Here is a 16,077-nt window from a genome sequence, read left to right as displayed (position 1 = left end):
ATGATTGATGCTTCTCATCTCTCTCTGTTCCTGTCTGTCCCTATCTATCCCTCTCTCTTTAAATAAATAAATAAATAAATAAATAAAATATGATGTCGAGTAATACTGTACACAAATCTTAAGTATACAGCTTGATGAATTTTCTTTTTTCTTAATTTATTGATTTTAGAGAGAGGGAGGGAGACACAGAAAGAGAGAGAAAAAGAGACAGTGTGCCGTGATGGGGGATCGAACCTGCAACATTTACGTGTTGGGATGATGCTCTAATCAACAAAGCTATCCAGCCAGAGCAGCTTGATGAATTTTCACAAAGTGAATTCAGCTATGTCACTTAGATCAAGAAATAAAATATCAATAGCGAAGATCTGGAAACAGCTCAAGTGTCCATCAGTGGACGAGTGAATTAAAAAGCTTTGGTACATATATACTATGGAATACTACTCAGCCATAAGAAATGATGACATCGGATCATTTACAACAACATGGTTGGACCTTGATAACATTATACTCAGCGAAATAAGTAAATCAGAAAAAACTAAGAACTATATGATTCCATACATAGGTGGGGCATAAAAATGAGACTCAGAGACATGGACAAGAGTGTATGGGTTACGGGGTGGGGGCTGGGGGAGGGGAGGGGCACAAAGAAAACCAGTTAGAAGGTGACAGAAGACAATTGGACTTTGGGTGATGGGAGTGCAGCATAATCAAATGTCAAAATAACCTAGAGATGTTTTCTCTGAACATATGTACCCTGATTTATCAATGTCACCCCACTAAAATTAATTTAAAAAAAAAGAAAAGAAATAAAATATCTCCAAATGGTCTCTCCACAGTCTTTCTTTCTTTCTTTCTTTCTTTCTTTCTTTCTTTCTTTCTTTCTTTCTTTTTCTTTCTTTCTTTCTTTCTTTGCATCATTATTCTAGTAAGATTTATCCATGTTGTTGTATGTATATTCATTCATTTTTATTTTATTTTATTTTTTTTTTCCTGAAGCTGGAAACGGGGAGAGACAGTCAGACAGACTCCCGCATGCGCCTGACCAGGATCCACCCGGCACGCCAACCAGGGGGCGATGCTCTGCCCCTCCGGGGCGTCACTCTGCCACAACCAGAGCCACTCTAGCGCCTGGGGCAGAGACCAAGGAGCCCATCCCCAGCACCCGGGCCATCTTTGCTCCAATGGAGCCTTGGCTGCGGGAGGGGAAGAGAGAGACAGAGAGGAAGGAGGGGGGGGTGTGTGGAGAAGCAAATGGGCGCTTCTCCTATGTGCCCTGGCCAGGAATCAAACCTGGGTCCCCCGCACGCCAGGCCGACGCTCTACCGCTGAGCCAACCGGCCAGGGCCTATATTCATTCATTTTTTTTTTTTTTTTTTTTTTTTTTTGCATTTTTCTGAAGCTGGAAACAGGGAGAGACAGTCAGACAGACTCCCGCATGCGCCTGACCGGGATCCACCCGGCACACGACGCTCTGCCCACCAGGGGGGCGATGCTCTGCCCATCCTGGGCGTCGCCATGTTGTGACCAGAGCCACTCTAGCGCCTGGGGCAGAGGCCACAGAGCCATCCCCAGCGCCCGGGCCATCTTTGCTCCAATGGAGCCTTGGCTGCGGGAGGGGAAGAGAGAGACAGAGAGGAAGGCGCGGCGGAGGGGTGGAGAAGCAAATGGGCGCTTCTCCTATGTGCCCTGGCCGGGAATCGAACCCGGGTCCTCCGCACGCTAGGCCGATATTCATTCATTTTTATTGCTATATTTGTTGTATGAATTTTTCATGATTCTGTATATCAGAAGTCAGGCAAACTTTCTGTAAAGGGCTAGATCAGGGGTCTCAAACTCGCGGCCCGCCCACCAATTTTGTGCAGCCGCAGACTGGCCCGCAGATTAATCCACGAAGTTTGATTAGTCTGCGGGCCGCACAAAATTGGTGGGCGGGCCGCACGCCCCGAGTTTGAGACCCCTGGGCTAGATAGTAAATATTTTAGGATTTGTGAATCATTCAGACTTGCAATTACTCAACTTGCTCAAAGCCAGCTGTAGATAATATGTAAATAAATGGGCATGGCTGGATTCCAATAAAACTTTATTTACCAAAAAATGGGCACTTTGATGGATTTTGCAGTAGTTGCCACTGCTACTACACTTTTTTAAAAAAAAGTAAAAATTGAATTGTACACTATGATTAAATTTTATGAAATGTCATAAATAACCATAATAGCTCATCATTTCCCTATAAAAGAGAAATTCCAGGAAGTGAAATAATAGCTGATCCTTTTCTTTCTTTATTGTAGTCTCTGGCAAACATAGACGAAGTTGTGAACAAGATTAGACTGAAAATAAGGTAAGTAATACTATATGTTATTAATAATGAAAAGTATGGTGTTAATTTATCACATTCTAGATCATACTTGTCTGTTAGCACACTGAAATCTTTGGTTTGCTGTAGATGGTAATTTTTTTAAATAATAATTCTTTTTTTTTTTTCTTAGCTAGAAAGACAAAGGGACAGACTGGAAGGGAGAGAGATGAGAAGCATCACTTCTTTGTTGAGGCTCTTTACGTGTTTACCAATTGCTTATATGTGCCTTGAAGGGGGTGGGTCAAGGAAGGGGTCAGGGCTCTAACTGAGCCTGTTACCTCTGGCTCAAGCTAGCAACCTTGGGCTCAAGCCAGCAACCATGGGGTCATGTCTATGATCTCATGCTCAAGCTGGTGAGTTCACGCTCAAGCCAGATGAGCCTGCACTCAAGCTGGCAACCTCGGCGTTTTGAACCTGGGTCCTCAGCATCCCAGGCCGATGCTATATCCACTACACCATTGCCTGGTCAGGCTAAAATAATAATTTTTTTATCTGGGTTTTCATATAAGTTTTATGACAACTCAATTCTTTGATCTGTCGTCAAGTATTTATAAAATGGGAAGGAAGCTGTAACAGGCTATTTAGAACAGTTAATCATAAAAGGAGATAAAAGCATTTCTATTTTTTTTTTTTAAAAAAAATATATATATTTTTAGCAAGAGAGAGTCAGAGAGAGAGAGAGAGAGGGACAGATAGGGGCAGGCAGTAAGGGAGAGAGATGAGAAGCACATGCTCAAGCTAGCGACCTTGGGGTTTTGAACTTGGGTCCTCTGCATCCCAGGCCAACAGTCAATCCACTGCATCTCCGTCTGGTCAGGCTATTTTAAAAGATTTTATTTATTGACTTTACAGGGAGAGGAGGGGTGGGGAGCAAGAAGTATCTACTCATAGTTGCTTCACTTTAGTTGTTTGTTGCTTCTACGTGCCTTGACTGGGCAAGCCCAGGGTTTTGAATCAGTGACAGCATCCAAGGTTGATGTTCTATCCACAGCACCACCGCAGGTCAGGTTCTACTATTATTTTTTATAGCTTTATTTCTCTAGTAGATTTCTTTGTTTTTTTTGTATTCCCACGACTTAGATATGAATATGATCTTATATTTGTATCCCTTGGCCACATATTGGCTATCAATGAGGTCAGATCTGCTGGGTGGCATGGGTAGTGACTCAAGATTAAACATCATACTTAATCTAGGATGTGATTATCTAGGATGGTCAAGTGTCCTTCCTGCCCAGTAGCCTTGTTTTAATTTGTCCACATCTGAATTTCCAGTGTTGAAATATGGTAGATAACTCAATGTTCGTTTGTTATAATTATTACCATAATGATTTATGGCATTAAATACAGATTTTTAAAAAACTTTTGATGAGGAAAAGCCTTTATTTTGATTTTTAAATTTTTTTAATTGATTTTTAGTGAGACAGAGAAAGGAAGGGGGAGAGAGAGAGAAGCATTCATTTGTTGTTCTAATTAGTTGTGCATTCGTTCCCTATTTTTGCATTGACCAGGGATCAAACCTGCAACCTTGGCATTTCAGGATGATGCTTTAACTAACTGAGCAAACCAGCCAGGGTCTGAGAAGCCTTTATTTTGAATCCAGGAGATGATATGTTGCCTTACAACCTTTAGTTTGGTGAAGACCTCTATTATTAATGTTTTGTTTGGTGGGATGCCTTAGAAAGTGCACAGAAGCCTTCTCATTGTTTTGGTGGCCTTTTGCTACAACAGTTCCAGTAGAGACCACTAAGTTGTCCAGTGTTTACACAGATAATGGAAATCCTCTGATCACTGGTGAGCCAGTTATTTTTCATTTTCTGCCCCCATACCTTTAATGAATTCTTCAAATAAAAAATGGAATTGAGTAAAATAAAATTTTCTGGTTGAAGTGCCGTCATTAAATGGCCCCTGTTGAGGCACAGGAAAAAAAGAAACTGGGTGCTCAGCTCTGACTCCTATGTATGTTGCACAGTCAGGACCCTGAAGGTAAAGCACTGATACCATATATTACCCTGGCTTCTTATCCCTTTTAAGGTTCCAGAGGAAGTTACTCAGGAAGGAATTTATGTAGGATAATTTGAGTTCTCTAGCTTCTTCCCATAAAGTTTCAGTAACTTCTTCATTTTGGGTTTACTCCATGAAAAATGCTAAAAGTTGGCCCTGGCTGGTTGGTTCAGTGGTAGAGCGTGGGCCTGGTTTATGGAAGCCCCAAGTTTGGTTCCTGGTCAGGGCACACAGGAAAAGCAACCATCTGCTTCTCCACCCCTCCCCCTCCCCTTCTCTCTCTCTCTCTCTCTCTCTCTCTCTTTCCCTTCCCCTCTTGCAGCCAAGGCTCGATTCAAGTTGGCTCTGGGTGCTGAGGATGGCTCCATGGCCTCAATTCAGGTGCTAAAATAGCTCAGTTGCCAATCAGTGGAGCAATGAACCCAGATGGGTAGAGCATCACCCTATAGGGGTCTTGCTGGGTGGATCCCAGTCAGGGTGCATGCAGGAGTCTATCTCTCTGTTTCCAATGCTTCTCACTTAATTTTTTTAAAAAATGCTAAAAGTTATATGGGTCCTTTTCGGCAGCTTAGAATATTAAGTGAAAATATCCCTTTTTAAAAAAAACAAAGACAGCCTGACCTGTGGTGGCGCAGTGGATAAAGCGTCAACCTGGAAATGCTGAGGTCGCCGGTTCAAAAGCCTGGGCTTGCCTGGTCAAGGCACATATGGGAGTTGATGCTTCCAGCTCCTCCCTCCTTCTCTCTCTCTGTCTCTCTTCTCTCTCTCTCCCTCTCCTCTCTAAAATGAATAAATAAATAAATAAAATGCTTTAAAAAAAAAAAACAAAGACAGCCTGACCAGGCAGTGGCGCAGTGGATAGAGCGTCAGACTGGGAGGCGGAAGACCCAGGTTCGAGACCCCAAGGTCGCCAGCTTGAGCGAGGGCTCATCTGGTTTGAGCAAAAAGCTCACCAACTTGGACCCAAGGTCGCTGGCTCAAGCAAGGGGTTACTTGGTCTGCTGAAGGCCCGCAGTCAAGGCACATTAAAAAAAAAAAATAATAATAATAAAATAAAAAAAACAAAGACAACTCATCAGTTTATACTGGGCTTGGCTTCTTACACCACTGTTGCTGCCCCACCTGGGTCGAAGGCTTTAGTCTGCCTGGTAACTGTCACTCAAACTTGTTTGTTTTCTGGACAAGTACTTGCAATCTGCAAAAATGCTGGGTAAATTACTAACTTTCTTCCTCTCAGTCAACCTAGAATAGAGATCATTTTAATAATTCGTATCCTTTAACTTTTTTTGCTAGGAGACTGGATGACAACATTCGAACTGTTGTAAGAGGTCAAACAAATGTGGGGCAAGATGGCAGGCAAGTGAGTAACTTACTTTTCCCTATTAATTCTACTCCCCTAACTTCTTCAAAATCCAGTGATAAGTGACCAAGTGTTGAACTACCTTCTTACAGAGCACTTTCTCATTGATCTCTCCCATACACAGCAGGAAACATGCATGACTTGTTCCACTAATAACAGAGGTTGGCTGCCCAGACCAGCCATGAACCGTGGGCCCGGGGCATATTAGCAGAGCTCAACCAGGCTGGGGCATGCCAGCTGAATGAGAACAGTGATTTCCTTTCTTGTTATCCTTAGTGCCAGACATCTCTGCTATCCTTCTATATTTTGTTTAATGTGGCTAAACATAGTTGCTAGTTTTTTTAATGATTTTATTTATTGATTTTAGAGAGAGGGAGAGAAGGGGGGGAGGCACAGGAAGCATCAACTAGTAGTTGCTTCTCGTATGTACCTTGACTGGGTGGGGTTTTGAATTGGTGACCTCAGTTAGTGCTTTATCTACTTTATCTACTGAGCCACCTCAGGTCAGGCCATGGTTGCTACTTTTATCTATTGGCTTAATTGTTGGGATTTTGATGTTACTTTTTTGCCTATGCATCAAAAGACACTATCAACAGAATAAAAAGGCAACCTGTGAAATGAGAGAATATATATGCAGATCACATATCTGATAAGGGATTAATATTCAAAATATGTTGAGAACTCCTAAAGTTAAACAACAAATAAAACAAATAGCTCAATTAACAATGGGCAAAGGACTTGAAAAGACATTTCTGCAAAGAACATGTAAGATTAGTCAGTAAGTACATGAAAAGATGCTCAACATCACTAATTATTAGGAAAATCAAAACTACAATGAGATACGACCTCACACCGAGGATGTGGAGAAATTGGAACCCTTGTGCAATGTTGGTGGAATGTAAGATGGTACAGTTGTGTAAAACAGTTTTAGGGAGGTTCCTCAAAAAATTTTTAGAATAGAATTATCATATGACTCAGTAATTCCACTTCTGGGTACATATTGAAAAGGATTGAAAGCAAGGTCTTGAAGAGATACTTATATAGCTATGTTTGTAGCAGCATTATTCACAATAGGTAGAGGCAAAGTGTCCACTGACAAATGAATAGATAGGCAAAATGTGGTATATGTATATATATAATGGGATATTGGTCAGCTGTAAAAAGGAAAGAAATTCTGACACATGCTATAATATGAATGACCTTGCAGACATTATGCTTAATGAAATAATCAGTCACAAAAAAATATTGTACTATATGGTTCCATTTATAATACACAAAGTACTTAGAGTAATATAAGGTCTACCGGAAAGTTCTGTCCATTTTTGGAATAAAACAAAATACAAATTCTTCTGACTTAATTCATGTGACACCCATATTGAATATTTCCACACCAATCCTGTCTTCCAAATATGGTTATAAATGGTTTGCTGAGCTGAATTAAGCCTTTCTGCAATCTCTGATGTTGTCAGAAAAGGATCTTGCTCCAACATGGTCTTAACAACATCGTCATCGATCAAAGATGGTCGCCCAGAACGTGGCTTATCAGAAAGGTCGAAATCACCTGTTTCGAATTTTTCGAACCATCTTCTGCATGTCCTATCAGAAATTGTACCTTCACCAAACACTTTCAATAAATTTCTACATGCTTCTGTAGCATTTCTTCCTTGTTGAAATTCGTAAAAATATAGTGGCGTAAATAAACTTTATCAGTAGCCATGGGTACACTATCGCTTCACACATAAGACTAACGTAAATCAGCTTTGTTTTAGTTAACTTGCTACGTCAGTATGTATACATTAAGTGATAAAAATAGAGGCACACATGCGCCAAATAAACATGTGCTTACGTGTCAAAACTTGTTGTGATAGAAACGGACAGAATTTTCTGGTAGACCTTATAAAAATCATAAATACACAAAGTATAACAATAGCTGCTAGGGCCTGGGCAGAATGAAAAGTTACTGTTTCATGAGTATAGAATTTCAGTTTTACAAGATGAAAAGAATTATGAGGATGGATGTTGGTGATGGTTGTACAATTAAAAATGGTTAAGATGAGGCCTGACCAGGCAGTGGCACAGTGGATAGAGCATTGGACTGGGGTGAGGAGGACCCAGGTTCGAGACCCTGAGGTCGCCAGCTTGAGCGCGGTTTATCTGGTTTGAGCAAGGCTCACCAGCTTGAACCCAAGGTCGCTGGCTTGAGCAAGGGGTCACTGGCTTGGCTGTAGCCCCTCGGCCAAGGCACATATGAGAAAGCAATCAATGAACAACTAAGGTGCCGCGATGAAGAATTGATGCTTCTTATCTCTCTCTTCCTGTCTGTACCCCCCATCTGTCCCTCTCTCTGACTCTCTCTGTCACACACACACACAAAATGGTTAAGATGACCGATTTTATATGTACAATATTTTAACACAGTAAATTTTTAAAAATCCAAGGTGGAAATACAATTCATATATTGCAAAAAGATAGTAATGTGACATAGCTATAATTCCACATACCTAGTTTTGTTGGCAAACAAGTAACCATATATTCATTGTAGAGTTTTTTTTGTTTTTTGGGTTTTTTTTACATTTTCTTTTTTTTTAATTTTTATTTATTCATTTTAGAGAGGAGAGAGAGAGAGAGAAGTGGGGAGGAAAAGGAAGCATCAACTCCCATATGTTCCTTGACCAGGCAGGCCTAGGGTTTCGAACTGGCAACCTCAGTATTTCCAGGTTGACGCTTTATCCACTGCGCCACCACAGGTCAGGCTCATTGTAGAGTTTTACATTGCCTTTGGATCTAGTTAGGAGGGCTATTGGAAGGGAGTGTAGGGGAAAAGTAGATGGTTGTGGCTCCTTAATTGTTCGTTGATTGCTTTCTCATGTGTGCTTTGACTGGGGGGCCCCAGCAGTGTTAGTGACCCCTTGCTCAAGCCAGGAACCTTGGCTCAAGCCAGTGACCTTTGGGCTCAAGCCGGTGACCATGGGGTCATGTCTATGATCCCATACTCAAGCTGGTGAGCCTGAGCTTAAGCTAGTGACCTCAGGGTTTCAAACCTGGGTCCTCTATGTCCCAGGCCGATGCTCTATCCACTGTGCCACTGCCTGGTCAGGCAACTTTTTTTTTTTTTAGAGAGAGAGACAGATAGGGACAGATAGGAAGGGAGGGAGATGAGAAGCATTAACTTGTAGTTGCAGCACTTTAGCTGTTCATTGATTGCTTTCTCATACATGCCTTGAATGGGGCGGGGGGCTCCAGCTGAGCCAGTGAACCCCTTGCTCAAGCCAGAGACCTTGGGCTCAAGCCAGCAACCTTTTGGGCTCAAGCCAGCAACCATGGGGTCATGTCTCTGATCCAACGCTCAAACCGGCAACTCCACACTCAAGCTGGTGAGCCCACGCTCAAGTCAGATGAACCCGTGCTGTAGCCAGTGACCTCGAGGTTTCAAACCTGGGTACTCAGCATCCCAGATTGACACTCTATTCACTATGCGACCACCTGGCCGGTCAGATTATTTGTTAAAAATTGTAAATAACAAAAGCTCTTTACCATAAAAACATCATTTTGATCAGTTTATGTTCCTTTAAAGTTGTTTAAAGCTTAATTTGTGTATCACTAGTCCCAACGTATTACTATTTGAAATAATAATGTTACTATTTACTGTGATTCAGCCTATATTTAGAATGGCTTGCTGGAAACCTTAACACACATAAGACAGTCCCAGGTACTTAAAATTCCAAGAATGTAAAAGTAAATGAAAAGATTCATCAAGACTTTTTGTTGGGTCATGTTATGGAGATAAATATCTTTTAGTTAGTTGTGTTTTAACCTGTGGTCGCAAACTAGCAGTGCTGGCGAGGCGGGCCCAGAATTGACAAGCCTGCAGGAATGCCGGCCTTCCCCGCCTCACATAGTAATAGGTTGCAGGTTGCTGCAGAGCAGAGCAGGTCATATTTCAGAGAGCAAGACCACATTTTCAAGAATGTTTAGATAGCATTTCAATCTGTGATGGAATTTTGTATTCGTCTCCTTAGAATCCAGACAAAAAGGAAGCCCAGAAGAAGTAATTGCTTTTCCTGTCATCCCCTCCATCTGTCTTTTCCAACAGTTTGTAATGCAAGCTGAAGTTGAGACTTCTATTTCCCAGGGAGCTTTCGAGTCCTATCCTTGCCGGCTCCTAAGGGTGAAAGCCTTGCTGCCCAGCCCTGGCTGGTGGTGGTTTCCTAAAGGGAGACTCTGTTTGGCACAGACTTGCGAGAATTATGGATGTTCCGAAGTCTGAGTTTTATAGGTGGAGAGGCCCAGGCTCTTCTCTTTGCTGGAACATAGGAAAAGTTTCTGTTCAGAACTTGTTTTGTAAGCTTCTGAGGAACACTCAAGAGAGCAGTAATACGGACAAAAGGAAGCTTTCCTTTTATAGATTTCATCTTTCTTCAGCCAGAACAGATGTGCTTTTATCTGTGTAAATAAGGGGAAAGTATTCACTTTACATTTACAGCATCTTTAAAAGACATTTCTAGCAGAAACATTATTTTTTGAAAAGCAGTATTTCTGACTCAAAAGTTATTTGTAGGAAGGGAATGATTTAGAAATTGAAGACACAGTGAGGCGGTTTCTTTAGTTTCCTGAAATTTCTGAAGTGCCAGCTGCCTGGTGAGCTTTGCCCCACATTGTAGAGCCTCAGCTTACTGACCACCTCCTACGTGGGTGGACTTGTATTGTGGGTGGGTCTAGTCTGTAACCTCTTCTAACCAGATTGTGGTGCTCGGACTAAGTTATTACAGCACTGAATTCTCCCCATTTTATCTGTTGAAATCATCAGGCAAAAGCTTTAATTAAATGCCCACGTGTTTGAAACTTTGTGGTTTAGATGAGTCAGTTCAACAAGTACTTGATCTGATATGCAATGAAACTCACCACAGCTTCCTCGAGAATTAAAATGGACAACTTGAAAGTATATAGAAAGAGAGGTGAGTAGAGGAGGGGTTAGAAGAAGAAAAAGTTGGCATGTGAAGTTATAAGAGTGGCCAAACCTTGACCAATTCCGGTAAGCTGAGAATCACCAGGAAGAGATTAGCCTCTGAGCTTCTGTCCCTTCAGTGGAGCTTGGTGACAATGTAATTATTGCATCAAGTAAGACTAATAAGTTTGGGAGGGGAACAGATTATTACAGTAGTCCCCCCCCTTCTCTGTTGGGGAGACCTCTAGTGGATGACTGAAACCGCAGATAAGACCAAACTTACACCTTTTCACTTAAAGGAAACTCTTAACCACTTCTCTTTGGCATATATGAATTGCCGGCATCACTACTTTTGCTCTTTGGGGCTATTATTAAGTAAAATAAGGGTTATTGAATATAAGCATTGTGATGCTGCCTGTTAATCAAGAAGACAACTGCAACTTCCCTACCTGGCTGGTAGTGTATACAGCATGAACATGCTGGACAAAGGGATGATTCATGTCCCACATAGGTGCTCTATTTCATCATGCTACTCAGGATGGCACTCAATTTAAAATTTATGAATTTTTTATTTCTGGAATTTTCCATTTAATATTTTCAGATTATAGTTCACCACAGGTAACTGAAACCATGGAAAGCGAAACCACAAATAAGGGGGGACTGCTGTATTGCCATCTCCAGCTCTGCTCACTGAGACTTTGATTTGGAAGAAAGCTTTAGATAATTAATTGTAGGACATCATTCCACCCAGTACAGAAATCCTTTCTGTGACATCCCTGATATTTCATTATCCTGTTTCTGCTTAGAGACTTCCAGTGATGGGGAATTCATTACCACGGGGAAGTCCGTTCCAGTTTTGTAGAGTTTTAATTTTAGACCCTTCTGTCTTAAACTGAACTGATACGGTGAAATACCCCTCCTGGCAGCTTCTTGTCGATCTTAGTTTTGCCAGCTGAACTGATATAAATGAAGCCCATTTCCTTCTAAAGGTTAAAATGGTTATGTCCCTTGCTGAATGTTCCTTTTTCTAGGCTAATCATTCCTAGCTTCTTTGACTTTATGATATGATTTCCAGACCTTGTATTATCCTGGTTGCCTAGACGGCGCTTGTTAACTTGGGAACTGAAAGTTCAGGGGTCTGTCAACTCTCTGGAATTCATTGTAAAATTTTGTATTATAGACATATTTTTTAAGAGAATACACATTGAAATTTTCTATATTCACTAAGGAGTCTCTGACTCTTCAGAAGTTAAGGGGCTGACCCTGGCTGGTTAGCTCAGTCAGTTAGAAGGTCCTCCCGAAACAACAAGGCTGTGAGTTCAATCTCTGGTCAGGTCACATGTGGGAAGTGACCAGTGAGTGTACAACTAAGTGGAACAACAAAGGAATGCTTCTTCTCTCTCTCTCCTTCTCCCTGTCCTTCTCTTCTTCTCTCTCTCTGAAACCAATCAATAAAGAGTTCTGAACATTAAAAAAATCATTTTAAAAAAAAGTTAGGGGCCATTGATTTAGGCACTGTTCTTCCATTTCTTTGGGTTGGGTGAAGTTTTTGGCAGCCATATCACAGCACTGACTTCAGTTGAATTGGCAGTTGTCTGAAACTCCCAGGTCAAGTGTTGCAAACAGATTACTGCAGAGCTGAGAAAGTGACCCAAGTGGCTTCAGCAGGCCAGTGTGCATCCATATGTATCCATTGGGGGAGCAAATGTCTTGCCTAAAGGGGACAACCATGACTCAGTTCTAACCAATTGCTCTCATGTCTGAATGCAAACCTGGAGCTGCCAGATCTGTTTGTTTTTTGAGAGAAGCCAGAAATCTGGATTTGTATGCGACTCTCCCAATTTTGAATGTTGGCTTACTGTTTTTCACAAATGCTATTACGGCCAAACAAAACACATCTGTGGGCCCACAGTTTGCAATATCTGCCCCAGGTCTTTTTTCATATGGACTGCTTTTAACCTCTTCCCTTCTCTATTTGATTAAGAGATACTTTGAAATTAAGTGCTGGATTTTATATGTCTCGCCCTTGGTGTCATCTTGCTAGTTTTACTTGATTGTTCCATCTTGCTGAAACCTTTCAGAACCTTGATGACTTTCCCGTTTTCTCATCAGTGGATCTGCCAGAGGTGCCTTCGATGTCTTCATTCAGTAGATGCATGGTTGAACAGGAGGGGTTCAGAGCCATGTGGCATGCTATTTGAGACTTCTCATTCCTCTCTTTCTTATTCTCATTTAATACAAAATGTCAGGCCAGAAAACCAAGAATTTCTTCCTGTCATCAGTATCTGTCCAGGGTTTTGTTTCTTCATTTTTCCGTGTCTTCACTTCCCTCAGAAAATGAGGCTAATCATTCTTTCCTTCTCTTTTCATAGAGATATCATAAAGACATTAAGTCAGCAAAGCAGGTGGCCTTCCAAGGAGAAAATGTGCTCTGCTTCTCATTCTCAAAATTAGTATATCATCTAATTGGGCCTTAGACAAAAGTAATTGTGCTCTCCAAGCCCCTGCACCAGGAAGATGGTAGACTTCCCAGCAAGTACTGATCTTCATTATGTGGGATTGTGACTGTAATTGTCAGCTCTCTGGCAGGATGATCTGAATTCTTCCCCTCCATCACTTTAAATTTATCCTTCCTCTCATCTTCTCCAGGAGGAAATTAAAGCCCATTCATTGATGGAAGAAAATTAATGGCATCAGTATTAAAGAGACCATAAATAGTTTGAGGGGGGAAAAAGGCAACTGTCACTTGCTTCCTCCTACTGGAACATACTAAATCCAAAGCAGTCGAGCTTTTAAAGCACAGGCTTAAGTTTTTCCATTAGTGATTAAGAATGGTTAGGCTTTCTTGTTTCTTTTACATTAAAAAAAAAATTTTTTTTTTCAGAATGTCTGCAGCTAACACTAAACTTCAGTAATTGCTAAGGCCTGGGAATGGCCGGGAGTGCCGAAGACTCAGTGGGGGTAGTGCTGGAGTTGAGCTGGAGTTCGGTCTTTTGTGTGCGCATGTCCCTGGTTTTGACTGGGCTTTCCACCATTCCCTAACCAGGGTTTCTTACATCTGCTGCAGAGGTCAAGGTCGGCCTGCCTTTATTTGACAAGTTGAATCCAAGTGAATGTTCAGTTTTGCCTAGAGTGCTAGTGCACTATTGACTGTAGCAGAGGCAAGGACTTCTAGAATGTCCATTATTTAACCCTATAGTGACTGGGTGCAGTCTTCTTACCGTGCTTCATTCTGCTAATCGCACATGAGCCATAGCACTTTTTGGCAGAGTGATGTGTCTACTGCATATTGGAATTTTTTTTTTTAAATAGAATCTTTGCAGTTTTTTTAAATTTATTTATTTATTTATGTATTTATTTTTTACAGAGACAATGAGTCAGAGAGAGGGATAGACAGGGACAGACAGACAGGAACGGAGAGAGATGAGAAGCATCAATCATTAGTTTTTCATTGTGCGTTGCAACACCTTAGTTGTTCATTGATTGCTTTCTCATATGTGCCTTGACTGCGGGCCTTCAGCAGACCAAGTAACCCCTTGCTGGGGCCAGTGACCTTGGGTTCAAGCTGGTGGGCTTTTTGCTCAAACCAGATGAGCCCGCGCTCAAGCTGGGGACCTTGGGGTCTCGGACCTGGGTCTTCCGCATCCCAGTCCGACGCTCTATCCACTGTGCCACCACCTGGTCAGGCGCATATTTTTCACTACTTGTCCTTCAAATCTCTTATTTTTTTCTGATAACCTATAAAGAATTCAAACAGGTGTCTTCTCTCTCCTTTATGTATAAGACTGGGCTTTTTGTTTTTTTTAGATAGAGAGTGAGCTGGAGGAACAGATAGGGACAGACAGCCAGGAGGTGAGAGAAGTCAGAAGCATCAACTCATAGTTGCATCACCTTGGTTGTTTGTTGATTGCTTTTTCATATGTACCTTCACCTGGGGACTATAGCAGAGCAAGTGTCCCCTTGCTCAAGCCAGCAACCTTTGGGCTCAGGCCAGCAACTATGGAGTCATGTCTATGATCCTATACTCAAGCCAGCAACCCTGTGCTCAAGCTGGTGAGCCTGCACTCAAGCCAGTGACCTTGGGGTTTTGAACCTGGGTTCACAGCATCCCAGGCTGATGCTCTATCCACTCACCACCTCCTGGTCAGGTAAGACTGGGCATTTTATTTGAATCTCTAAAGATTGAGGTAATTGGACATTGTCACTAATGTAACATTGGATGGCAGCCTGATCAAGTGAAAACCTGAGCTTTCAATTTAAATTTTGGCTCTGTTATAATCCCTTGGTGTGAACTTGGATGAGCTATTTAACCTCTTTGAGCCTCAGGTTCTTCAACTATGACATGGAGATAATAATACCTACTTCAGTTTATTTTAAAACACCGAGCACAGTGTCAGGCCCAGTTGTGCTTTTAAATGGCAGTAAGACTGCTGCTGCTAATCGTGATGTAACGCACCGGAAGATCAGTGTTCCCTAGTTCTGTGCATCCAGCTTTTGTCAAGTTCCTTTAGCTTTTCCATCAGCTCCACTTCTCTGCATCTCTGCTGCCTTGCTTTAAAGCAGCTCTACGTTTACTTGATCTGAAAGATTTCTTACAGTCCCCCAGTGTGCTGTTCTCTGAATGAAAATTGCAGCACAGCTTCCCTGTGTCCAAAATGCCTGCTGTTGCATCAGAGGCTGTGAAAGGCTCTGTTCCCTTGTCCTGTCCCTAAGACCTACATCAGATGTTTGCCAGGGCTTCTGCTCAGTCAGAGGTTTAAGGCTTTTGAGATGTGAGTTTGAGCAAGGGTGAGGGTTATCAGGGCTTCATGCTTTTCCTATAGTGCCCACTAATCTCCACATCTGCACCCTGAAAGGTTGCTCTTTCTGATGTCCAGCTCTGCCCGCAGTTTTTCTCACAAACAGCCAGTAGAGGTCTTGGCAAGGAGCCTGAGGGTGGGTGCGAATGTGCAGCTCTCAGAGGTTCTGTACTGTTGCACTAACCACACACTTGGCCTTAGTAATTTGTTCACGTTTCTAGTTGATTCTCTCTTGCCTGCTTGTATAGCATCGCTGTCTTCATCTTATGTCCTGTCACATATGAGACATCCTTTGGTGTTTTCCCATCTCTCCATCAGGAGCCTGTCCCTTCTTCAGTCTCAGGATTTCTAGTCACCTTTAACTCTCTGCTAGGTTCAAGAAAAGTTTTGAGTTTGCAGTTTACTTATTTTTCATTGTTAATGTAAGAGCAACACTCTTTCCAGCTTTCTGCATTCTAGACAGAAGCACAACTGACCAGTGGGTTTTAATATAGCAGAGTACAAGTTCGTTAATAAGATTTCACATTCCGTATTGCTAATGTTTAAGAATCTGCCACTTTTCACAGTTTGGGGTAGTTTCATAAAGGTTATTGACAAGTACCTGAAAAGGGTATTC

The 16,077-nt window shown here is 41.9% G+C and overlaps 1 protein-coding gene across 1 annotated transcript in view; it reads left to right on the top strand.

Moving 5' to 3' along the window:
• The window catches only part of VPS53 (VPS53 subunit of GARP complex), a 193,489-nt gene that overhangs the window by 17,517 nt on the left and 159,895 nt on the right, over positions 1-16,077 (top strand). The window contains exons 3-4 of the mRNA XM_066263104.1: positions 2,289-2,338; positions 5,651-5,717. Of these exons, the coding sequence (XP_066119201.1) occupies positions 2,289-2,338; positions 5,651-5,717 (117 nt within the window). The remainder of the gene's footprint in view (positions 1-2,288; positions 2,339-5,650; positions 5,718-16,077) is intronic.

This window comes from Saccopteryx bilineata, chromosome 2, assembly GCF_036850765.1.
Source record: "Saccopteryx bilineata isolate mSacBil1 chromosome 2, mSacBil1_pri_phased_curated, whole genome shotgun sequence".
Lineage (NCBI taxonomy): Eukaryota > Metazoa > Chordata > Mammalia > Chiroptera > Emballonuridae > Saccopteryx > Saccopteryx bilineata.
Note: the sequence above shows the minus strand (reverse complement) of the source record. Positions and strands in the feature narration are given on the sequence as shown.